A 27,727-nucleotide genomic window follows, 5' to 3' on the forward strand; every position below is an offset into this window, starting at 1 on the left:
CTGTGAAAATAAAGACCATTGCTTTTTTGTTTGTTATGGTTTCATTATCCATTTTTGATATCGTTAAATTAGCTAATAATGTGCCAAAAAGTTGAAGCAAATTCAATATTTCGATGATTTTGGTAGGAGAGCAAACATTTAAATGCATCCTGCAACCCTACAAGCAAGCAATCAGATATTATATTGCGACGCTTGTTCGATTACGGATCATAAACATTAAACAAAACCTCGCATTGCGATTGCGCTCTTGAATCAATTTACCCGAAAATGGGAAAACACGTGGAGATATTGACTACGCTAGAAGCCGTCCCTTGCCATGGGCCTGATTTTTGTCGTATTAAATTTGTGAATAAACCGTCACACTACTTTCCACAAGTTTACAAATTGTGTCCCGCATTGAAACTTAACAACAACAACAACAAGATGGTGGTATCTATTTTGTTTCTTGAGTATAATTTTGTTGATGTAACTAATTTTTAAATATTATTTTTATATAATTCAATATTTAAAATGTGAAGAGTGAACTATGCAACGCCGTCACTGTAGCGAACGAGGCGATGAAAACAAATCCGAATTACATTCGGCTGTCATGCGCTGTGTGAAACCTCAGTGTGGGAAATACAGAAACAAAAACAGTTTTGGCTCTGAATCGCCGAGTGTTGAATCTTGCAAAAGCATCTAAGATTCTGCAAGCACAGCTGGCAGTATTTAGCGCAAAAATTGCACCAAAAGAGCACAAAAGTTATTCATTTGTGCTCAAAACGTGATTGGTTAGACTTTTAGTGTTAATCCGACGTGTTTTGATGTGATTTGCAGTAAAATTTCTGTTTTTAGGAGTAATGTTTACTCTTCGATAGAGAGATCGATAAGCCAGCTGCACTGCGGAGAGTCGTCAACGTAATCAAAACAGAAGGGCAAAGCGTGCGGCGAAGTCGAAGCGAGGAATGTTTTGGTGCCGATCGATGGAGAAGGCGGCGGTGTTCTAATCTCGGTTCTCGATTGAAAAATTGTGTTCTTTTCCGGTGCTAGGTGAACTGATTGTTAAATTGTTAGGATCAAAGTGTATCATTTGGCAGCAGGATGCTGTGCTACGAAGGCAAACTGAGCCTTTACTGCTTCGTCAGTGCCGTGTTCAGCCTTGCCCTGCAGTGGATTTTCTTCGAGCTGGGTGTGTTTGCTGTGGAGGTCGGGTTCTGGATCAAAGCCGGATTTCTCGGAGTGTACTATCTGGTGCTGAATGTGGTCATCCGGCTGAAATTTAACACAAAAGATTATCAGGTAAAGAGACGATATTTGCGGCAGATTTGAATGACTCAAAATAAATACTTACTGTCGCGTGGTGTTCAGGGTTGCGGAAGGGTGAAGGCAATAAGGAGGGAAAGTCTGATGACTTCATCAAAAGTGCCAAGTCCGCGAATGTTTACGATGCTTATACCCTTTTTGTGTGCACGAGATTTGAATGCGTCTTTGTTTACATCTCGTCAGATAAATTACTTTCACTCGTTGAAGGATTTGAAGTGGAAAACAGCGACAGCTGGGTGGTAGTTATTTTTGGGGCGCCTCATCTCTGTTCTGAGCATTTGATTCTGTCTTTGTTACGACTCAATGGGTGGTATGAATAAAATGTAGTAAAGTTGAGTTTACTACATTCTCGGTAGTAAATGCTATATGCGGAACACGAGTGGAACATGTTAGTGTCATTTTACTTTCGAACATACTACAAACAACGCTTTGGTATGAATAAAAGTAGCATTTACTCAAGGGGTGGATCACTTCTTCAGTGCACATCAAATGTACATCAATTTGCATCAAATGCATTTTTTCGACATTCACATCAACTTAGCCTTGGCCCAAATATCATAGTATCGTGCTATAGCAACACGTTATTGTTTGTTGTGAATGTTTGGAACTTGGTTTGCTCTACACTGATTTTCTCATATTTTCTCTAACTAATCACATACTTAATTCGTTTCAGGTAATCAAGCTACTTTAACACAGAAAACTATATTAAAATCAAAAGCCTGGTCGATACTGAACTTCGATACAACAAGTATCTGATTACTTAAAGAATCTCATATATTTTTCGACAAGAACAGTCTATGCATTTTTTATGGAGGAAAGGATACATGATTGACAGGAATATCTTGTCCCACGCTTATCAAAAGTGATCGGAACCTCCTTTCCGAGAAACCTAGTCTTTGACTTACCGGCCGCAAATGGAAATCCGCATAGATTCTCAAATAAAGGATAAGAAAAACAAAACCAACCCAATTTGAAATTATTTTGCGAGCATCTTATTTTATTTCCATCAATGTCGGTTAGGGATCATGGGGACAGTTAAGGAATTATAAGCTTTTTGACTTGATATTCTCCTCCTCCACGTCTTGTTCCAGTTTTTCTAGCCCACTTCTAAATCGGAGCGTTAAATTTTCGGAATATTTGGATTGAATGGAAGGATAAGAGTGTAGGTGTATGATTTGCATACAAGTCATTGAAATAACAGATTTTGTATTCAAGACTACAAAACTCCTATTGAAATTCTCTTATGGATACCCTGCCACTACACTGTCTAACTTATAGACCTAAATGTCGATATTCGATACTTCAATGAGTCTGAGGAGTGAAACAAGCAAATGGGCAGAGGCATCTTCGAAACAATTCCTCAGCTGTAAAAATGTTTAGAGTTTTTCTTACTATGGATGGTAAAGAGAAAACGATGGAAGGGATTGTTTTTAAAGAGATGAAAATCTTCTTGACCGTTTTGCAGAATGAGTTTGACATTTTGACAAGGATAGCAAAAGAGTATTGGAGCAAGCCATGAACTGCAAATTTTCTAATGTGCATTTAAATGCATTTGAATGTTTGAAAATTAACAGATGCATCAGAAGTGATCTACCCCTTGCATTTACTACAAAGCTACTGGTAGTTAGCTTCAGATGCTACTCTACTTTGAGATTGTTAAATTGAATGGAATAACTAAAATTTGAGTAGAAGTCATGGGAAAATAATGTCAGCTTTAACATTTTGAAAGATATTTTGAGATACCGTCGTTGGGGGTGACAATGGGTCAAAAAGGGAAATGTAAGATTTATTTATTGAATAACTATCTTAATTTAACTCCAAAAAATTTCAAATTAGGTGTGTATGTACTTTGATAGTTCATTAACAACTGTTCAAAAAATCAAAGAAAAATATTTATTCACAGCGGCACCACAAGTGAATGAAAAATGACCCAATCTCACCCCATAGAGGGGGTGACATTGGGTCACTGTAATTGAAATCAGAGCCGTAGCGTGGCCTAATGGCGCCCTTGGCAAACCGTCATTTGAGCGCCCTTCATTCAAAGTTTTTTTTTTGTTGGTTTACGTATAATTCTCAAATGTTTCAAGGATTTATAAAATTCTAGGGCGTATTCAGTAAAAAAAAACATCCATCAATATTCTCAAAAAGTGTCGTAATAAAGCTCAAGTCATTTTCAAAGCTTACTTTGGTAAGACATGTGCAAGAAGACCTACAAAATGTTTCAAATCTCTTTTGAAAGTGAATTGTCTAAATTGCCAGATGCTCTTGAAGATTTGAAAAAAAATGCACATAAAATTACTGTTTTTATAGCCAGTGACTGATTTTAAGAAACTACTAGATTTGCCGCCCAGAACCTAGCGTCACATCTTGCATGTGCTACTATTAAAATTTCAATGAAATCCCATAAACTATATGGCATATAGCAATTGGACAGGACATATGCATATTTATGAAAAGATTATTGTTGACATTGCTTGTTCATTTATTTTTCCATAAGTTTTTATTGAATTTATCCAATATTTCAAAATAAATTATCAGTAAATCTCTTTAATGTCATTTTTGTTTGATATATTTTTAGCTAAAAAATGAGAGACAATTGCAGAATATTTTCAAAGAATTTCTTGATCTACTCCTTTAATAATCAAGTATTTGTCGAATAATTTTGCCTTGAATCATATGTGAATTATTTATATATTTTTTTCAAAATAATGCAATGAATTTGTTTAAAATAGTTTAAAGTTTAAATAACTAATTTAAGCTGAACATTTATTTTTAGGTCAAAAGAAGGTTTCTAAGAAAATTCTACCAAGATAACCTGCAGAAGTTTCATTAAAAATCAGGAAATTAAATAGCAATGATGTCAAGTAATGAAATAAATGTCACGAAAAAAAAAATTACCTTGATATTCTTAAATAATGGAAGCAGTGGTCAAAAGGCTCTACAGACGAGGATGTTACGAAAAGTTCGGTACGGATTCAAACGTTTATCAGTCAGTTCTAGAAAAAAAATATCGGTTGTAGCAACAAATACTCTACTCCATTATTTTTCACTCATGTTATAATTTCCATGCTATACAATTCATCGATTATCCTTTTCGGGATTCAATCAAAACTTTCGTTATTATTCTATGCAAATCTGTCCTGAGATTCTGTGAAAGCACCATTGACTAATACCAAAGAATCTGGCTTTAAAATCTGCCTGAAACCCGTCTAGGATTCTGTTATGATATGTAATAATCCATATCATAACAGAATCCTAGACGGGTGTCCATTCTAAGTCTCTCTAAGATCGTTTGTGGGTATTATGTTCTGTAAAATCCTACTGTTCCAACTACCAGTTGGTAGAATCAACATATTCGTTATGTGGATGTTCTACATTTTTTTTTTAATTTTTTTGGACAGAGGTTTTAATCGTCATGTGAACATTCACCTCTAAAGAAAAGATTATGGATTCTTATATTTTTTATCGTACACTGTTAAAAATAATGAAGATTACATGTCATGTAAATTTCATTTATGCGATGTAAACATGACGTCATGTAAATTTAAGCCTAAAATCATGTAAAAATGTGTTATATGTGATGTAATCACTCAGGATCCTGCAGGATTACATGACATATAATTGAAGTTTACATGACATATCATGTAAATATCCATGATATTCCACGCTCCAATTATGTGCCTTATATGTCTCAGAAATTTACACGTTTCGTTCGAACTGTGTAGGAACTGTGCATAAGCGGATTTGTTATTGCTATGGAGAACTTTTTTCGAAGTTATTTAAAGATTTTTTTTAAGTATGTTTTTATTTTAGGAATTTTGTACCGATTAATCATTTAACACCTTCTGAGATGCTTCCTAAATATTTGGGTAAAATCATTCCAGAAATACTTTCAATCAGTCTTCAAAATTGCCTTTGCATTTCGTTGCTTTGATGTATAAAACAAGGAGTAAGAGAATGCACGATCCTTATTTTCCAATCCAACAAGGCTTTGATTTGCTCCAATCATTTCGGTGAAAATACTGCATCATTTATTTGAATCATTTGGCTCCTTCGACTTAGCGCACTAGGCTGCAGGAGAATAACAAACATTGTTGTACACTCTTAAAAATAATGAAAATTACTCTGGACGTAATTCTGGTTATGACTGAATGACACTTGATGTAAGTGATGGAACGACACAAAAACGTGTCCTTGAAGACGTATTGAACAAAAAATGTAATTTTACATGTTAAAGGACACGAATATGACGGTACTGTGATCGACATTTCACGAATCAGACACTAACGTATTTGAAATTGAACACAAATTCACGTCATTCGGCTCGCTTCTTTTATGTGCATCCCAAAAGACGTAAATCACATTATTTTTTGGTACTGTGTAGGCTTAGCAACCAAGAATGTAAGGTCAAAAAGTGCTTGTCAGTACCTATCCAGTTGATGAATCGGCGCAATGTATTTCTTCTGATTCCATAAGACTGGGTGCCAAACCAAAGCAATTAAAATTATTGACCGTCTGATCTGCAATGTTTTTAAACATATACAGCGGGGATTCATTGGTTGGAACACGACTGCCTTCCATCAAACAAATCCGACCCGTTATTTGGAGCGACTAACAGCTGGTTAAAATGTTCCAGACTAACGCATCTGGAGCGCAAATCCTCACGAAATATGTGCGTACATACACGTTTGTTCTATATGGGGATACTTCAATGCGCCGGTACTCAGACGTCAAATCAGTTTGACATCTCTTCTTGACATTCGAGTGCTTTTAAGTTGGATTTTTTTTCCAACCAGCGAACATCCAACCATCGAGTCATTCCATGTAGTGGACCCCGAGCGAGCGAATTCCCACTATAAATTGTCTTTTGCCAATAGGAAATATGTTTCTGAGTTATGTGATGATAAGCTAATACTACAGTACTAGCAGAATACTGACGACATAAATGACCTCAACTAGCGAAAATATAACTGACCTTTTACATCAAACTGTTTTTTTTCCCTAGAAAGAGCTAATCTTTAAACGAATGATATTACTCATATAAATTATAAGTTTATACCCATGGTAAGTACATTATACTACAACACTTTTATTTATTTACTATACTGTTTACATTGCCCTTTAGATAGGTTTGAGATAGGTTTCAAGTAGTTTCAATTGAAAGCTCGCTGAAAACCTCATTTTTGAAAGGGGTTGCTTTTATGCTTACCGAGGCTGGCAATCCGAGATCTAGAGTATGCAGTTTGCGGTGAAATGATTTGAATCAATGAAGCATTATTTTTGATCAAGTGAGCACAGGAGCAATTGAATTGAAAAGGCGCGAATCCTACGCGAAGCATTGATATTTTCAAAGCATGCTTTTCAAAATATCTGTGCAGCAATGATGATCTTTGAAGACTGCTTTCAATCTACCGTATTTATCAATAGAGCTAATAAATTATATAGGAAGAATTACGTGAAATTCATTCTCCATAGTTTTTGTATTGCTATTTGTTTATGTCTATGAATATTTTTCTAGATACTGGCTTCAGGAACACGTTTACTAAATATGTATCTCCAAAATATTTCCCAGGGGCGACATGATTTTGGCGCCCCCTGGAGCCTGGCGCCCTTGGCGGGTGCCAACCTGGCCAACCGCACGCTACGGCACTGATTGAAATATCTTGTTTTTGAGAATATGATTGCAAAACCATTGACAACTGAAAAGTATTGATGAAATACGATGCAAACAAGACGAAAAGATATCTAAGATGTTTCACATGTATGCTAAACCCACTTAAAAGAACGATTATACCAACAAATTGAAGAGCTATGAGAAAAAATATGTGAACCCAACATTTATCGTCAAGTTTACATAAATTTTCTTGTTCTTTCCCTCAAATTGTCTTCAAAACCTCATTTCAATTGCCGTACAGCCTATTCAGTTTCCCCAAAGGTGTACTGAAACAGTGATTATTTTAAACCTTTGCAAATAGTTAAATCGCAGAGTTAAATTTTGGTGCGAAATTTTACGACCAATACATTTTAGGCAGATTTTGACGTCATAATCCCAATATTTCAGCGATCCAACTCATTTGTACTTCCGTGAGATGTTTCTATAATATAAAAACACTGATAAATAATTAAATTTCAAAAATAAATCCATTTGATAAAATTGTACGATGTTGCTGCGCACGAAACACAGTTGCTGGTTTGAGAAGTTGTCAAAATGCGTTGCATTGTTATTCAATGCACGGAATACTCAAGACTTGAGTCTTAGACTTGTTTGATGTTTCAGAGATGCTGTATTTAGAAAGAATAAACACACATTAATGAAAAAAGAGAACACCCGGCACCGTTAAATGTCAAAAAAGTGTACTTGCAATTTGATTCACTAACGTTCTTGCTTGACCCAATCTCACCCCCATTTTTTGATGTTTTAGACACCGTACCGAAAAAAATGAAATTTTTGTGGAAAAATCTAATAGATTCCGGAAAAAAAGTGTGAAGTGTAAAGAAAAGACTTTCAACCTCCTTCTAATTAAACGATAGAGGATACAGTAAATGCGTGATGCTTTGCACAGGAGAAATTTAATGTTGTAAATTTTATTTAGTTCCAACATATAAGTTTATTGATATAGTAGACAAAAACTATTTTTTCTAAAATGTATATTGTGATGAATTACGTGTAATAATATGTTCCCTAGTATATAAATTATTAATTTTAGTAATATCATTGTTATTAGCTGAAATATTTCATAAATCATATTTATCCGTTTTGACCCAATCTCACCCCCTAGACCCATTGTCACCCCCATCAACGGTACTTGTAAAAAATCTAAGATTTCAAGAAGAATTTTGAGATTCCGGTAAGATTACCGTAGGAATATTGAATTTGCGCGTAAATTTTGGCATTACGGTAATTATGTTGTGGGATGTCTGTGGGAATTCAGGTATTTATAAAGTAATACTGAACTTTTACGTGAGACTTGTAATATCCAAGATAATTGGATTTCCTTTGGAAGTCCTGAATTCGCAAAGAAATTTTTTGAATTCCGTTAGACATTCTAGACTTGTTCTCATAATTCTGGGATTGTAAAAATGTTAAAAATTCGGTGTTTGATTTGATCTTTTGAAATTATGTTGATATCTTTGAGAAGGTACCATCAGTGCACCAGTATCCGCTCATGCTCCTATTTCCGCTAACTAGTGTAAACAATTTTTTTTGTGTCAAAACCCAAATTTTTTCGCACGGATGTGTAGTAGGCCGAGAAACATGTATCAATCATAGGAGGCACGTAAGATATATGTTATAATAAATGTCACTTTAGATCCAGAGCTCCAAGAAGTAACAAGTGTTTTATTGACTTCTACATTGGCGACGAAAGTGAAGGACGTTTGGCCGCCGACAGAAAATTCCAGCCGCAGAAGTGGAAAAGTGAGAATCGCGAGGCTCGAGAGTGGGAATTATTTCATCGTACCATACAATCATCGTTGAGCGGAACAGAAAATGGCTACGGTAATTATACTTTATGTTAATTTCAAGTGGAGAAAATATTTGACAGTTTTTATTGAGTGAATTGTTTCAAATTTTGACCTGAGCCAAAGGGAAGACATTCCAGTCTGGCCAGGAAAAATCTCAGACATAGAGAAAGAATGTTCTAGTCTGTCTGAGTAGTGACCAGAAACAAAGAGAATTCGGAAAATTCTAGTCTGTTCTGGAAAAATCCTGACACATAGGGATTAAAGGTAATCCAGTCTGTCCAGGTAGACAAAGGGAAATCAATTTCCAGCCTGTCTCCGAATTGAAAAGATTGCAGGGAACGAAGGTTCCAGTCCAATAAATTAGTGAAGACGTAGTGAATTGTATCAAGACCGTCTGAAAAAAAAATCAACGCTGTTGTTGATGTCGCTTTGGACCGTTGCTATGCAACGGTTGAGTGTAATGAATGCAAATGAAAAGTTGATCCAATTCACGAAGAAAATAAATAACTGTCAAATAGAAGATTATTTGGAATATAATTTTATAAATTATAATTGGAATCATATTATTCCACAGTTCAATTTTACAATTACCCCGTTTGTTGAGAATGATGTGGGTCCTACAAGCTCACGCTGGGATCTGTGGAAAGATCAGTTTTGCGCGTATCTTGCGTTGAAAAACGTAACGGATCATGAGGAAATGTACAAGGCTCTTATGTGTTTTGGAGGTCCGGATGTACGGAAAATTGCTCAAAATGTGCCATCTGTGGTCAGCAATGTTATGGACAATCCTTACCGCATCGCGATGGAGGTTTTAGACAATTATTATGCGCCTCGTATGTCTTTGCGGTATGAGCGATTCAAATTCAGACAGATGATGTTCAATCCAGATGAGAAGCTAGATCAATTCGTCATTCGGTTGAGGTCACAGGCCGCCCTTTGCAATTTTGATGACCAGCTCGATCAAATGTTGATGGACCAGATAGTTGTAGCTACACAAAATGACGATAAACTGAGAGCAAAATATCTCGAGGCTGATGTTTGTCTTGATGATATGCTGAAAATTGGTCGAACACATGAGTCAGTAAGAGCACAGGTAATGTTAAACTACTTGAAAATTATTTTAATGTGTCCCATGTAATATATATGTAATTTCACCAATTAAAAAAAAAAATAATAATAATAGGTTCAAGAGTTTCGTGGCAAGTCAATCGAGATTGGTGATTTGAACACCATGCAGAGCATCGACAAAAATGCAGATAAACCTAGTCGGACTTGCTTTAGGTGCCTTGGTAATCATTTCTCTAGAGATCCAGGATGTCCAGCCCGTTCATCACGTTGCAACAAATGTAAGTCTAAAGGACACTTTGCCCGGTGTTGTGATCGTTTCCGTAAATTCGAAAGTCAACAATCAAGATTCAAGAGATCGATGAAGCAAGAAACTGGGAGGACGAACGGAAAGTCTCGATTCGATAGAAAACCGAAATTCATTCGCGAAGTTGATGATGTGACCAAGCCTGTAGAGATCCGAGAAATTTTTCATCTGGAAGGCAAACGGTCAGTTCAAGCAACAGTAGGAGGTGTCAATATCAGGTTCATCATAGATACAGGTGCTGACGAAGATGTACTAAGTGAAATGGATTGGAAACATTTGAAGCAAGTTGGGTTTGAAGCTTTCGGTATTCGCAAAGGAAGTGATAAGATTTTTCATGCGTATGGTTCAAACAAAGCCCTAGTTGTACTCGGTGAAGTTGATGTGAAAATCACAATCGAAGATCAGTCCTGCTTCACTACGCTTTACGTTATCCAAGATGGCAAATGTTCCTTACTATCGGGAAACACTGCCGAAAAGCTTGGTGTGGTAAAATTCCTCAGATCGTTGTCTGATGATACGTTGCCTGCAATTAAAGGTGAGTAAAAATTGTGCTTCAAATTTATATTACCAATGGATAATTATTGAAATAAATATTAAAAATTTAGATATGTGCGCATCGATCAAAATCGATAAAAGTATTCCTCCTGTTCAACAATCTTATCGTCGGATCCCTATTCCTTTAGAAGAATTAACTCTTTTGAAGCTTAAAGAACTAGAAAAACAGGACATTATAGAGCGTGTTCGAGATGCGTCAGAATGGGTATCTCCAATGATTGTAAAACGGAAAAGTGCGACTGAAGTGAGAATCATAATAGATCTTCGAGAAGCTAATAAAGCTATAATAAGAGAGATTCATCCTCTTCCAACATTGGAGCAAATGGCTTGCCAACTGCGGGGAAGCAAGGTATTTTCAAAATTCGACATTAAGCAAGCATTCCACCAACTCATGTTGCGTGAAGATTGCCGTTACATCACCACATTTATCTCTCCTTTGGGTCTTATGAGATATAAGCGATTGGTTTTCGGTTTATCAGCGGCACCTGAACTTTTTCAAAAGTGTATGGAGACAATATTGGGAGAATTCCCATGGGTAATTGTGTTTATTGATGATATCTTGATCCATGCTCCCGATATAGCAACATTGAAGGTATTCTAAACTTTAGAATATTATGTTTAAATATTAGATTTTGATAATTTGATTTTACAGATTCGAACTGATATTGTAAAACGTCGACTAACCGAAAGGAACATAATGTTAAATGATTCCAAAACAGTAGAATGTGTCTCTCAAACTGATTTTCTCGGATTTAACTTAACATCGAATGGTGTTCGCATTTCACAAGAGAAGTTACAAGCTATCAGAGAATTTCGGGAACCGCAGTCTGCCGAAGAAGTTCGAAGCTTTCTGGGTTTAGTAACATTCGTAAGCCGTCACATTCCAAATTTGTCAACTATTGCCAATCCGCTAGTATCTCTTACGAAGAAAAACACAATATTCAATTGGACGGCAGCACACCAAAAAGCGTTTGAACTACTGAAAAATAGTTTACTAAAAGAAGAGACCTTGGCTTATTTCGATCCTGAGTTAGAAACATTTGTAGTTGCTGATGCCAGCCCAGTTGGTTTAGGTGCAGTTCTGTTTCAGAAAACAAGATCGGGAGAATACAACATAATTAGTTACGCTTCAAAAACACTGTCAGATGTAGAAAAACGATACGCCCAAACGGAACGTGAAGCTTTAGCTTTAGTATGGGCACCAGAGAAGTTCCATTTTTACCTATATGGGAAGTTTTTCTGGCTCATAACAGACCACAAACCACTTGTAACGATATTCGGAGACCGATCGAAACCTTGTGCTAGGATTGACAGATGGAAGTTAAGATTGATGTCTTATGACTACAAAGTCATTTATAGACCTGGAAAATCCAACATTGCAGATCCATTATCTAGAATGTGTCAAAATCAGACCTTATGTCCAAGTAGCTACGATGAGGAAAGTGAGAGAATTGTAAGGTTGATCTCGTCTGACGTTTCTCCTGTAGCGATTCCAGTTATTGAAATAATCGAAGCCACTAAAAAAGATTTAGACTTACTGGAATTAATTAAATGGTTGCCTTACCCACACAAACGCTGGCCGAAGACATTAGCTAGATACAGATTAGTTGCAAATGATCTATCAACAGACGGGCAGATAATATTGAAGAATCAGAAAATTGTCATACCCAGAAGCCTTCAGAAGAAAATTCTACAATTGGCCCATGAACCACATCTTGGTATTGATGCAATGAAGCGGCGATTGAGAGAGAAAGTTTGGTGGGTGCGTATCGATACGATGGTGGATAGTTTTGTTAAGGAATGTCATGGATGTTTGCTTGTTTCGCAACCATCGGTGGAACCTATGACTCGTATTGAAATGCCATCCAAACCATGGAGGAAAATTGCCATAGATTTTATGGAAGTATTGAATGGCATTCATCTTTTGGTTGCAGTAGACTACCATTCAAGGTTTCCGGAGATTGAAATCATGACTTCTACAACGGCAAATCTGACGATATTCAGATTACGCACTATCTTTTCAAGATACGGATTCCCAGAAGAAATTGTGTGCGATAATGGTCCACCATTTCAGTCAGAAGAGTTTAAGGATTATTGCGTATCAAATGATATTCGAATAAACCATTCAATTCCTTATGCACCATTTCAGAATGGTCTAGTAGAACGACAGAACAGGACCTTACTGAAAACTATACGGATTAGTGTAGCTATGGGAAGAGATTGGAAAAATGATCTATACAGTTTTCTTTTGGCTTACCGAAACACTCCCCACTCCATTACTGGAAAATCACCAGCGGTCCTAATGTTTGGTAGAACGTTGAAGGACAAATTACCTGAAGCGCTGAATACGCAAGAAGATGAGAAAGATGTGGTAACCAGTTTTGACCAAATTAAAAAGGATAAAGGAAAACAATATGGCGATTTCAAAAGGAAAGCTAAATACTCGGAAATTGACGTCGGCGATACTGTGCTACTGAAAAACCAAATGAAGAAAAACAAACTTACTACTAATTTCAATCCACAGCCTAACATAGTTTTAAGACGAAACGGGACGAGGCTTACGGTTAAGGATCTCAAAACCGGAGCAGAAAGTGACAGACATGTTAACCATGCTAAACGAATTACATCAAGCAGCCCTTTTCAGAACTCTGAAGCAGCTGCTACTGAAGATCTGTTCGATCCGAATCAAAACAAAGCTTCTAGTGATCCTAAGCATCGTGAAGAAGATGGCCGGGATGATACCAGCAGAATAACTAAGAAACCAAGACGAGAACGACGAATGCCTGAGTATTTGAAAGATTATAATATTAATGAAATTGACTGTTAAGCACTTTTATATTGAATGTTATTAAAATAAATTAAAATTAAATAAAGTTAAGGAGGGGTGTAGTAGGCCGAGAAACATGTATCAATCATAGGAGGCACGTAAGATATATGTTATAATAAATGTCACTTTAGATCCAGAGCTCCAAGAAGTAACAAGTGTTTTATTGACTTCTACAGGACACATAACGCCTTGCTTCCACTCCTCCGGTAGCTGTTTCGTTTCTCAGATTCTGACTATCAGCTGATGCGGACAAGCGATCAACCTGTCCGGGCTTATCTGGATGAGTTCGGCTGCGATACCATCCTTGCCAGCGGCTTTGTTGTTCTTGAGCTGTTGAATGGCAAGGATGTATTCTAGCAATATTAACAACTCTCAAATGAAGCCGTCACTTTTGCTGAGATATCAGCAAACGAACTTTAACCGAGATTTGCACAGCTGATCTCGGCATTCTGATTTAAGTGTGCGCTCATGCAAAAGTATTACTAAAATTTTAAAGAAATGGTGATTTTAGTATACGGTCTTCTTTACTGCAAGTAGCTATGGTTTGACCATAAAAAATATCAGGCTATATAACGAAATTCGAAATTATGCATTTTTTAGTAAGTTTGTCACGACATCTGTTTACCGTGAGCGGAAATAGGAACACTAAGATGCAGTAAAACATACAATTAAATAAATTTTCATGAAAATGTTTCAAATTCTTATTATTTTGCCGCTGATTACCTATAATTGGAGTTACATTGTGACATAAAAGAAGTATTAATCGACATAATAGTTATTTTATAATAAGCATTTGAGCACATAACTTCCCTTCAATGAGCGGAATCTGGTGTACTGATGGTAATTCTATAAGATCCTTTGATGCATAAAATATCTAAAATGCGAAAAGATAGAGTCAACTTTATGCATTTTAGTTTAGCAATGACTATTTTTTAGTTATTTCAAATATAAAACGTAGGTTTGGCAGCCACTCGAAAATGCATAGGTTTTATACATTTTGAGACTATTGTCGGCCTGCTGAATATTGGTAATTAATGAAACTATAAACGTCAAATTTTAAATTGCATCTCTTTACGTTGAGCCATTAATGGGCGAAACTGTATTTTTATTAATTAAATAAATATACATTCAAAAAATTCTACAATCAATAAATGGATGTTGTTTGAACCGGCAGCTAGCAGTTATATTTCCACCAACTTGACTGATAAAATATATGCAGGGAATTGTGAAATACCATTGTGAAATAGCTGAACTTCGGAATGACCTCCCTCGAACTGGTGGCAGCTCTAGTCTCTGTGATGTTCATTCTTCACACTGGATGAGGTGAGATCTGGATGCATATAACGAATCGACGGACCGGCAATTGGGAAGAATTGCAATCTTCCCCGATTCCTGGAAAATTAGTAGTTTTGTTTATAAGGGATTTCACTGGACTTGAATTAGGTTATTTCCTTACCATTTTGCTTGACATTCTGTGCTTTTTATTTCAACAATATCAACTGTATATAGGCTTACCAGATGGATATTTCTGGAATGAGGACATTTTGCATTACTGGGTTTGAAAAAGGAGGACATTTCAGATTTTACCATACAAGAATATATTGTTCTAATAAAACAAAAATAAGTTTAATTGCGCCCAACCTTTTTGAACCGCGGGCCAAATCTCAACATCAAAATTTGGTGACAAATGATTTTTTTTTAAGCAAATCTGTTTACATAAAGCTGAACAAAAGTCAGTCATTAAAAGATATATTGTTTTTTTTTTTAATAAAAAAAGATACTTGCTATTTAGCACCTTTTCCGAGTATTTATGACCATTCTGAGTTTTATGAGAATGGAGTCCAAGTTTTTATAAGAAAACGGCTCAGAATTTTTTCAGAATCCATTCTGTCCCTGAAAGTCCTGTTCAAACTTCTAAAAGAGTTATGTCCTGGCTTTATTTTGAGAAATCGGTCCGAGATTTTATAAGAAACTTGTGAAAATTTTGAAAATCATCATGTAAGAATCCTGCTTAAGATTTGTTTTGTAATGTTGTCCAGGAATCTTTGAAATCGATGTCTAGTGTTTTCCTGCTCAGAATTCTATTAAAACCCCATTTAGAACTTTGTGACTATCCTGTCCATGATTTTGTGATGATTCAGTGTTTGTTTTATCGAGAATACTGCTATAGATTCTGTAAGAATCCTGCCCAACACTACTGAAAATCCTGTTTTCCATAAAATTCTCGTCAATGGTTTTGTGAGAACCGTGCCCAATTTTTTTTGGCATCTATAATATTTTAAATGACTGTACCCAGGGTTTTGCTTGAAATCATCCAAGAATTGTGTGAAATTACTGCCCAGGATTTTGAGAGAGTCTAGTGAGATTTTGTCCGAACCCTTTTATCTACAACTTTTGTTAAAGGTCTACGGAAATTCCGTTTATGTATCATAAAGTGAAAAATGGGCTTCTCATTATGAACTTCAAACTCAACTTCAAGCTAAATTTTATGAAGAACAATTATAACGGATATGAAAATGGATAGAATCCAGCTAGTGAACATTCACTCATTTTCTTAATTTTAAATTCTTTTGAATGTTTAGTTTGAGAATAAAGTAAAAGACAATGGAAACAACTGGACTTGGTATGCTCATTAATAATTATTTTATACTTTTTTCAACGCGAAACTTAAAATAAGATCAATTTGAGACGCTTTGCTATTTTCGTATTTTACATTAGGAAAAAAGGTGTTGCTCTTGCTCTTAGCAGTTCAGAAAATATTAATTTGTGGTTTCTTGTACGAACGGATTATTAATTAGGCATTCTTAAAACTTTAAATAGACTCGTACTGTTTCAGAAAAAAAAGTTGGCAAGAAATGACTAATATTTGAACAATTTCTTGACCTTTCTGCAAAATTAATGAAATCAAATATTATCTACAAAGGAAACTTATAATATTGTTCCATTTTCGATTCGAAAGTTTTTTTTTTAAATATTACAAACATGTAGTAAATTCACTGAACTTTACATATTAGTTGAAGTAAGATCTTTTTCATCCGCATCCAAGATATTGTAACGAAATAGTGGATATGAAATTCCATATGACATTACTTGAAAAAAGGAGGACATTCTCAGCCCAAAGGAGGACGGGAGGACATACGATAAAAAAGGAGGACATGTCCTCCCAAAGGATACCATCTGGTAAGCCTATTTTGGACTTAAACAAGGCTTTCTTGTCGAGTCCACTACACGACACTGAAGATGACCTTACAGTTGAGGTCGAAATACGCGTAGCTGTCAAAGGGTACAAACTCTAGTGGAATCAAATGGTATAGTATTAAATTTGATTTTTGTTTTAAACTGACAATTCAATACATATTCAAGTTCAAATGATATCAAATAGAATAAACGTTACTGTACATTGAAAATACTTTCGTTCTCATATTTCTTTTTAGATTGCGGTACGAGCCACGTTTTTAGGAGCGGTATTTTCACTGGGATGCATTATCTTCCAGAACTGTACGGAGGAGTACAAATCGTTCGGAGTGTATGTCACGCTAATGTCTGTATTCCATTACTCGGAATACCTGGGCATAGCGTTCTGCAATCCGAAAACCCTTTCGTCGGATTCATTTATTTTGAATCATTCGTTGCACTATGCCCTGGCGGCGACTGCCAGCTGGGTGGAGTATTTCGTCGAGGTGTATTTCTTCCCTGGTGAGTATTCACTGAAATTGTAGACAAGGTCAATTTCATACTACGCTCTAAAAATGTAATACAGCAAGATTATTGTAATATCCAGGCATTCCCCAAGCAACCAAAAGTTCGGAATTTCCTTAAGTAGTGAACACAAAAGTTCAATTCTAGTAGACTTTGAGTGTTCCAATGTAATATGGAATACTAACTGAACTTGATTCTTGATAAAGTAGTACGTATCAACTAGTGATAAAGCTGATGAGAGATAAGTAGAAGTAAAATAGGAAGATATGGCTACAGACCAGCAGTGCTGATGTTGCACAGCGTCGAGAATAATATTGTAACACGGACATGACATCCGGATTGCTTAAAAGTGTATCTTGTTGTGTTATAGATCTTTGAGCTACATTTCCAAACTAATAAACAGCAGAAAAATATAAACAATTAAATATTGCATTGACAAAAATTCAAAAAGGAAAATATATTATATTTTATGCTCTATGCAAAACAACTTTTATCGAAATAATTTCAAGCGGATTACATTACCCCTCAAGAAAAGTTCAAAACAAACGTGACGCATGTTCGTTTGACTCACGTTTTGCCAGCTCTCGCTGCTTGATTGATTCACACTTTGACAGAAATGTCAGCTTCGACGAAGCTCTCTTATTATCTAACTATTGTGCTCTGCAAGATAAATCCACGTAATGCGATTATCTGAAAATGTCGATATACCGTCGCAGTAATAATGAAAATCACCAAATGTTTCAGATTTAGCAAATTTGAAACATTTGTGTCTTTGAAGGACGAAAAAATCAAAGCCTACTTGAATTTTGACGTTGCGTTTGAATTGCGCGCATATCTTCTGCGCATTACCGCCGCCGCTGGATGTGGATTTAATATAAGCGCCGCAATATTATCAGAAAGTTCATAACAAGTTCGAGTTGAACTTTTTCCCTACTTTATGGTAAATATGATTCTATTCAAGCAAGTTGAATAAACTTTATGTGAACTTAAGTTAGGTTTATTACTTAAAAATGCGCTGATTAAACAAGAACAAGTCCTTTTATCTGAACTTTTGGTAGCTAGTATTTATTTGATCTGAGTTTAATGGAGTAGCTTGCACATCTCGTTAATGAAGATAATAATATTATAATAAGGCATTTCACGTCGAAATTCTCTCTCTTTCGCTCTTCAACAAAACTTGAAAACAATGGTGCCAGTACCTGAACTGGGTGGCGGATAGGTCTCAACAGTTAGCAGCTCTAGGGACGACAGGACGATACTCAAACCAAGAAGTAGTCTCTAGCTCAAATGACGGTTTTGCGATAGCAAAAATCAACGGCGTGTTCTATTGCACTTGTTACGCGCCCCCAAGGTGGTCGATTGATGAATTTTTCCACAAGATGATAGCTGAACTTGCTAATCGGCAGCCAGTAGCTGGTGACTTTAATACATGGGCCGTGGAGTGGGGTAGCCGCTGCACCAATCAAAGAGGCCAACTTTTGTTAGAATCCTTGGCCGCATTAAATGTAGAGCTGGCAAATGTGGGTACAGCGAGTACCTTCCGCAGAAACGGTGCAGAATCGATTATCGACGTGACATTTTGTAGTCATAACTTTTTAGGTACCATGAACTGGCGCGTTGATGACGGTTATACTCATAGCGATCATCAATCGATTTGCAGTAGTATAATACCAGGCGGGCGGAAGGCTGTGCGATGTAACTCGACCCAAGCCCGAGGTTGGAAAACAGCGCGCTTCGACGGCGAGGTATCCACTGAGATTTGGGACTAACCCTTGACTTTTAGACAAGATTGACGCATCCTCCAACAGTTGAGAGCTGTCCTGGCCACGTCCTTGCAAATGGTGGGGAATGAGAAGGAATGATTAATTGAACACCTACTTAAGAACTTAAGAAAGACGCAGAGAACTCTACGACCTCTCATAGGTGTTACACGATATTGCGAAATGTTATTGGGATAGAAAAGGCCATAGTATACGCTTGATAGACGTTCTGGCCCATATAAAAAATATTTGGGTATTGGTTCATATTAGAACAAACTCACCGAATTCTGTGTTTGAAACTTCTGACAGTGAATACGAAAACCGAGAAAAATTATTCCAGTGACGCACAAAAAGCTTGATTGGGAAGCGCACTGCCCAGCAAAAACAAAAACCGCGAAAAACAAAAACATTCGACGCGTAAAACAAACGCGCTTGCTAGGGCTTTAGGGCGTGCACTCAGCATCCATGAAAGTGAAAATTGACATAGAATTTGCCTTATGCTTTCACACAATCTACTCTTTGTAAAAGATCGCTATTTATTCTAATCAAAAGAATGTTCCGAAGTGTTTCGTCGTGCAACTGTGTACGATGCTTTGTCAGAACTGGGGCCAATCCAGTGACATAAAGGGCTATTTCGGACATTTATTCTAGGATTCATGAGTAGCATCTAGAAACGCTTCTTTGTTTATCAATTGCTTACGGCGTTCATTCATTTTCGTAGAAAGAGTAACGGACAAATCATCTTTATTTTTGCCAAAGGTAATCTGTGAGCCCTGAAGCTGAACTGTAGCTTCTGCCACTGGTTTCAAAGCCACCAAATACTGTTCGATGAAGTCCCACAAGGTATTCTCTATTATTGGCTGATCGGTCTCATCCAATAAGGCTTCAATGAAAACTTTCTTGTTCCACAGCAATTTTAGCATCAAGTATGTGCTGTTCTTTATTGTTGTTATTTCCATCTGACATCGGGGTCTTAATGAAGAAATCTTAAAATAATTAATTAAATAAACGAGATCTGTACAATCGCTGTCTGAATGACTCTACAGAAGAGTTAAAATCAAACAGCTCGTAACCTTCTACAAAACATCTACTAATAGAATTAACCGGATCATTTGCTCCGTAATTAGTATTCCTGGATTCAACCTGAATAACTTGTCTGGACCGTAAAACACGCTCAGGGGCATAGAGTCGAATACGCTCCAACAAAGCTACACAATCTACTTCGCTACGAATTATTTTCGCTCCATATACAGCTCTATCGATTCTGCGACGTACACGTAACGGTTCAATTCCCAGCAAGGCACAACGATCCTCATAAGGTGGTAGCATTTCAGGATGTCGCCATGGTAGATTTATCAAAGCACGCCTCACGAATTTTCTTTGAACAGCTTCTATTCTTGCAATCCACACGGCTTCATATGGCGACCACACAGTAGATGCAAATTCCAAGATAGATCTAACAAGAGAGCCATATAAAGCGCGCAAGCAAAGAGGATCGTCAAAATCTTTAGCCATTTTGAAGACAAATCCCAACTGTCGGTTTGCTTTATCCACGATGGCGGAATAATGCAATATAAACGTCAATTGGCAGTCTAACAACACCCCAAGATCCTTGACTTTATCAACGCGTTCCAGTTTCTGTCCATTTATACTGTAATCGTACAGAATTGGAGATTTGCTTCGACGGAACGAGATGACGCAACATTTAGGAACGCTTATTATGGGAAAGTTTAGGCAACACCAACGTGCGAAGGTATACAAAAGGTCTTGAAGTTCTCTGCAGTCAGCTTTAGTTCTTACTACTAAAAATAGCTTCAGGTTTCACATCGTTGAAAAATAACGAAAATAATAGGGGTCCTAAATTACTCCCCTGTGGTACACCGCATGCTGGATGAAAAGGATTTGATACAACTGGTCCAATTTTCAGGCAAAGATTTCTATAGCTGAGATACGATTTGAGCCATTGACACACTCTTGCTGATACACCAAGCCGAAGTAGCTTTGCCAGAAGGATATCGTGGTTAACGGTGTCAAAAGCAGCCTTGATGTCTGTGTATTAGAGTGGTTCAAAAAATCGTTTTTGCTCCACACCGCTTATTCGATTCTAGATCAATTTCTGAGTGTCCCCCAAAATTTGAGCTCATTCGGATGAAAACTGAGACTGCACAAGCTCTTTAAAGTTTATATGGGAATTACTATGGGAAAAGCAAGCAATTCATTCAATCGGTCATAGTGTTTGCCCATGTGCTTTTGAGGATTAGTGCTACGTTGATACTGTGAGATACATTCATCAGCTACAACTTTGCCGAAGACCATTTTTAAATCGGACGCCCCAGTAATTAGTTATTGATTTTTGTATGAGTTGTAATACTTTGGCTATAATAATTGGGCAATTCTGCAGGCATCACTGGATATATGCAGTAAAACATAGTAGCCATGATTTGTGCGTACTATCTTTCGCGCCAGATGCAGCAATGTTGCCTGTTCAGAAGTGAAATGAGCACTGTTGAAGAATTTGTGACTGGATATAAATCAATAACTAATTACTGAGGCGTCCGATTTGAAAACGGTCTTCGGCAAAGTTGTAGCTGATGAATGTATCTCACAGATCAACGTAGCACTAATCCTCAAGAGCACATGGGCAAACACTATGACCGATTGAATGAATTGCTTGCTTTTCCCATAGTAATTCCCATATAAACTTTAAAGAGCTTGTGCAGTCTCAGTTTTCATCCGAATGAGCTCAAATTTTGGGAAGACACTCAGAATTTGATCTAGAATCGAATGAGTGGTGTGGAGCAAAATGATTTTTTGAACCACTCTACTGTGTATACAGCGTCAACTTGCACACCGTTGTCCATAGCACAAATGCATGTCGACGTGAAATCGCATAGATTACTTTCAACTGAACGCTTTGGGTAGAAGCCGTGCTGTTTTTCACTGAGGTAGGAACAACATGAAGTAAACATGACATTGTTCACGAAGATTTCTAAGCATTTAGAACCAGCTGAAAGGGAATTTATCCCGCTTTAGTTAACTATATCCGTCAACGTGTTCACTGCAGCACAAATATCTGGTCTCGATGTTAAAGAGAGATATTGAAGGCATCCTACTAACTCTCTGTAGGGTTGATCAGTTAATTTTCCTTCGGATTTTGACCATTTGGTGTTATTGTCCAGAGGTGTCCCCACTGGTTTACACTCAACCATTCCGAATCTTTGGAGAAGTTTCTCGACATATTGTTCTTGAGAAATTTTGATTATTTGATTTTCAATGTCGCGATATATTTCCATTCCCAGAAAATACTTTACTTCGGAAAGATCTTTCATTTGGAATAACCTTCCAAGTTTTTCCTTAATTCAGGACATTTTATCCATATTTTCGGCAATTAATAGAATACCATCTACGTAGAGAATGAGAATTATTCCTGTGGTTTTCGATATGTAAATCGTTCTTTAAAGGAATAAATCCTAGTTCTTCCATAGCATCACTGAAACATCTGTTCCAAGATCTACACGCTTGCTTCAAACCATACAAGTTTTTATTTAAACGAACAATTTGAATCTCCCCATTTTCGTTAGGCGGCAGTTTCATGAAGATTTCCTCTTCCAAATGCCCATTCAAAAATGCTGTTTTGACATCCATTTGGTGTACGTGTAACTTGTTTTCATTTGCAAGTGCTAGTGCCAATCGCACACTTTCAAGCTTGGCAACAGGTGCAAATGTTTCACAATAGTCGAATCCTAGTCGTTGTAAACATCCTTTAGCAACTAATCGTGCTTTGTATCGCCCATCCTCTTTCAATGAGAAAATCCATTTAGAGTATATTGGTTTTACTCCTTTTAGCACACAGTTAACCACTGTCCAAGTTTCATTACTATGTAATTCTTCTTTAAGTGCTTATCGCCATTCTTCCCAATCTGCTAGTTCCTTTAGATCCTTAATGTTTTGCGGGATTTCATGATTATGAATTATAGCCTTCTCTGCCGTGTAATCCGAGTACCAATGAGGTGGTTTCCTGTCCCTCTTGCTGCGTCTCAATTCTTGGTCGTCGTCTGAGTCATTGTCACCTTCATCAGCTTCAGTTTCACATGTACTCTGATAATCATTCTCGCTAACTGATTCTTCCAATGAGTTTTGGCCTTCTTGGATTAGAGTATCATCTTCTAGTTGCACTCTATCGGATGACGATTCCTCTTATTCACTATCTTGTCTTGGATCTTCATCAAAGGCATCATGGTTCTCTCCTTTTCTAGATCGTGCACCTAGAATTAAATCCTGTTCCCCAGGCTCGGTCTCAATCGATCTATTGTAATGAAAAGGTATGCTAGTTTCGACAAACACGACGTTTCTTCCAATTTCAATGGAACGTGTTTCTTCGTTCCATAATCTAAAACCGTTATTTGCGTATCCCACAAAAATCAACGATTTAGTTTTGGAATCCAGTTTCTGACGTTTTTCCTTTGGAATCTGCTTGAAAGCTTTGCATCCAAAGATTTTTAAATGCTTCAAACATGGTCGCTTGTTAAACCACATTTCATAAGGAGTTTTGTTAGATTCTAACCCTCTTGTTGGAGATCTGTTGATCTGTTGATTAGATATGTGGCAGCATATAAAGCTTCTCCCCACATATCTTTAGGTATATCGCTTTCATAAAGCATAGCTCTTACCTTCTCCATCAATGATCTATTCATTCGTTCACTAACTCCATTTTGTTGTGGAGTGTATGGAACTGTATACATCATCTGAATCCCGGCTTGTTTGCAATATCTTTGGAATTCGTTAGATGTGTATTCTTCTCCATTGTCGCATCTAAGCATTGAGATCCTTGCTTCAAAATATGCCGATACCATGGCTTCGAACTCTTTAAATTTCTCAAATACTTTAGATTTGTGCTTTAACAGATAGACTACTACAAAATGCGTATAGTCGTCGATAAAAGTCACAAAATAGCGATATCCATCGTAGGTTTCCTGTTCCATGCTCCCACATATGTCTGTGTGTATTAATTCCAGCGGTCGTTTCGATCTTGGCAACTTCATATCCTGAAATTTGAAAGCAGCTTGCTTTCCAGCCAAATCCACCATCACATACACCAGACTGATCTTCATCTTTAGAAGCTAGATTGATATCCTCAACCATCCCCTTCTTTATCAGTTGTTCCAAACCTGTATCGCTTATATGGCCGAGCCTTCTATGCCAAGTATCAAATCTCGCCTGTTTTACAACATAGGCTGACCCACGCGCCTCTTCTGCTTCAGAATTTCCATCCCAAATCCAATCAAGGTAGAACAATCCTTCAGCGAATTCACCTTTACCAATAACTTCGGTTCCATGCTCAAAGATGACCTCTTTGTTGTTAAAAGTAACCCTTTTCCCATGAAGACTTGCCTTTCTAACTGAAAGAAGATTTTCTTCAAGACCAGGAACGAAAAAAACATCATACAATTCAATTTTTTTTTTATTTTGTTCAAACCAATCACTGACTTCAGCCTCAACTTACCCGCCTTCGTAGCCCGAAGGCCAGATTTGGCAGTTGATATCGTCAACGGTTTCGGCAGTTCCTCAACGTCTTCCAGAAGATCTTCCTTGTTGATCATATGGTCACTCGCTCCGGAAGCCACGACGAAACGTACGCGCTTGTCATTCATCTTCTTCCTATTAGTCTTCATCATCATAGCATATGAACGCTTGTTATTCTTCTCGCTCTCTTTTGCCACGAACTTCTTCATTAGAGGACACTTGTTTTTGAAGTGGCCCACTTCATTACACCCAAAGCATCGCGTCGTCAATTTCTTCGACTTGAGAGCAACGTTTTTGCGCTCCACTTTTTCCAGCTTCGGCATCCAAGAACATCCTCTTTATTTCGGTCGTTGACTTCAGGCACAGTTCATGATTCGATAGAACCAGCAACGCTCCCTTCAAGTGCTTATAACGTTCGGGGATAGCGGACAAAAGGGCGTGTACCTTCTCCTCCTGGGCAATGCCGGACTGTATCCGCTCTAATACCCGCACAATCAGGTCATATTCATCGAAGATTTTGCGCAGAGAATCTCGATGGCGATATTTGATCGTGTTCAGCCGGTCCCGCATGTTAACCATCGCCGCAGTGCCCGTCTACTCGTAAGTTTTGACTAGAATGTCCATTGCCTCCTTGCGTAGTTCAGGCCGATCAATTTGTTCAACACGTCATTATTAATCAGCATGACGATTTCGTCCAGTGCCTCGACGTCATCATCTAGCCGCTTCTGCAGCTTATCCTTCCTCGCCTTCTCTTGATCAGGAGGGGCACCGGCAACGGGTTCATAATACGTCTCCTCTACAGGGGTTCTCATCAATGTGTAGAGCAGTTTCAGCTTCGCTAGCCGATTCTGCACCCGCCATTTCCACGCTCCGAAGTTGGCTTCTGTTCCATCGAAGACATTGGCGCGGTCTTTTCCGATGAGAACTCCGGTCATCGGCATGGTACGCTCGAGAGTTTCCCTCTCGTAGCCACCGTTGCTCCGACTACTGCTGCTACTTGTGTTCATCGCTTCTCTTCAAGATCGTCTAGCCCAGTAGTCGTCTCGTCTAGCAATCGTCCAACAGCTCGTCCGTCAACTTGATTCCGACTATCAGTTAACCACTGATTTAATATATGGTCAGTTTATCCACAGTTAACCACTGGGCATATAACCATTTGTTGTGAATAATTAAATCAAATAAAATACTTTGATTTACTTCACGGTTTAAGGATAATTTTATTGAACATAATCTCGTCAGGTCACTATCAGTAGGTATTCTACTCTATCGATACACTATACTATTTACATGCGTATTTCTTGTTTCACGTTCGCATTTTTCTCTATATCCTATTGCACACATTTATACTGTCTATTTTTCATCTAATGGCTGCCTAAATAATGCAAAGCTCCAAGTTCCCCTTGAAAGCTTTTCATGCAATATTGCACGCTATAGGATATACAACTTTATTGGATACAATTTCCTAAGCTTCGTTCCACATGTCGGATGACCATACGTGATTTGATGAATGGCAAATTGTTATTATCTACATTTCTTTCTTCACTGTATTGCAATGCAGTGAGATTGAAATGTTATTTTCAACACAAAATAGGTTCTACAAACTCAATTTTCTCAAATATTGAAGTAGTCGATTCACGCTCATGAGCTTCGGGATCGTCTGCTTCTCCTCCACATCAAATTTCCAAGGAGAAGAAACATTTCGCAAAATTATGATATCGGTTGTCGTAATTGTATCACCTTCTGAAAAAACATGTTCTGCCACCCTAGATTTGAAATCGTATGTCATCCCCTTGTCTATCGTCTTCTGAGCTTTTCCGATTTCCTATGTTCCTTGAATCAATCCTCGAGAGACCGCTTTGTTTGACCAACGTAGATCTTGCTGCAGTGGGAACAGCTGATTTTGTAAACACGGGATCCTTGGTAGAGCCTTAGTTATAACGAAGTTTTAAGGGGGCAGGATCCGTCATTGATTCCGGAATTTTCAAAAGCAGTTTTTTCTTTCAAAATCAAGAAAATTTACAGGAAAACGTGTTCACTGTATTCTTTTCTCTAACCGAAACACGTTGAACACATTTTCATCGAATAATGTTTAGTTTTGAACAGAAAAACTGCTCTTGAAGTTTCGATGATGACGATGATTACGATGACGGAGCGTTGAACGTTAAGTTGGTTGTCTCTGCTGGAAAACACCAAATCGATTCCGAAATTCCTTAGCTTTGGGCGGACCTGTTTGCTCATGTGTATTTCTGTATGTGTAGAGCTGTCCCTAAATATCATCTGTTTTATGCTGTCTTGTTTTGGTTAACATTCGAATCCAAAAAATTACACTTTGCTTTTTCTCCTTTACAGACATGAAAACATACCAACTTCTTTGGCTGTTGGGATTGGTGCTGTGTTTCACGGGTGAAGCCTTACGGAAGCTAGCCATGATAACAGCTAGCAAAAACTTCAGTCACATCGTAAGACCCCTTCAATACTACAAGTGTGTAAAACGGAAATCAAATTTTGTACATTTCCATTATCCAGGTTCAATTCGAACACCACCAGGGCCACGAGCTGGTCACCCACGGGGTGTACAGCCTGATGAGGCACCCGTCGTACGTCGGGTGGTTCTGGTGGTCCATCGGCACGCAGGTCGTCCTCGCGAATCCCGTGTGCTTCATCATCTACACCATCGCCAGCTGGAAGTTCTTCCACGATCGGATCTTCATGGAGGAGATCACGCTGCTGAACTTCTTCGGCGAGGAGTACTACAAGTACCAGCAGCGGGTGCCAACGGGACTGCCGTTCATCCGGGGCTTCAAGGTGGAACTGTGATGTTTGGAGGGCGATCGTCCGGAGAAGAGGGAGGGTGGTGGGAACGACGATGGTAACGTGTCGTCGTCGGAAGAGACTGATCAGTGGGCCAGGCGGAAGGGGAGACACGACAGCACGAGGATCACGCTGAAGGACAGCAGCGAGGACGAGGATGATCGCCGGAACATGACCGGGAGTTTTTACCATGGACGAAATCGACGTTATTCCGGTAGCTACGACAATGTGTACGAAGAATCGACGGTGGTTTGAGGTGGAATGCGAGAGTGCGAATGGATAGTAGGTTTTTGTGTTTTATACTCATTAATTTTTGTACTATGAAGACCATGGAGGAAGCACAGTTGACGTTTAAAACAAATGTAGTCATTACAATAAGAGTCCGGGAAGCCGCGAAGGCTCTCTTCATACGAA

At 37.8% G+C, this 27,727-nt stretch overlaps 1 protein-coding gene and 1 long non-coding RNA gene across 2 annotated transcripts; one reads left to right on the forward strand and one right to left on the reverse strand.

Moving 5' to 3' along the window:
* The first annotated feature begins 521 nt into the window (after positions 1-521).
* On the forward strand, positions 522-27,727 carry LOC5575637 (protein-S-isoprenylcysteine O-methyltransferase). The gene is made up of 5 exons (XM_021850651.1): positions 522-770; positions 835-1,278; positions 16,955-17,216; positions 26,852-26,961; positions 27,029-27,727. The coding sequence occupies exons 2-5, from the start codon at positions 1,081-1,083 to the stop codon at positions 27,317-27,319; spliced, it is 861 nt and encodes a 286-aa protein (XP_021706343.1). The 5' UTR covers positions 522-770; positions 835-1,080; the 3' UTR covers positions 27,320-27,727.
* Positions 1,116-1,699, reverse strand: LOC110678084. The gene is made up of 2 exons (XR_002501445.1): positions 1,331-1,699; positions 1,116-1,251 (listed from the first exon to the last, which is right to left on the reverse strand). It is a non-coding gene; the product is annotated as an uncharacterized LOC110678084 (long non-coding RNA).

This window comes from Aedes aegypti, chromosome 3 (genome assembly GCF_002204515.2).
Source record: "Aedes aegypti strain LVP_AGWG chromosome 3, AaegL5.0 Primary Assembly, whole genome shotgun sequence".
Taxonomy (NCBI): Eukaryota; Metazoa; Arthropoda; class Insecta; order Diptera; family Culicidae; genus Aedes; species Aedes aegypti.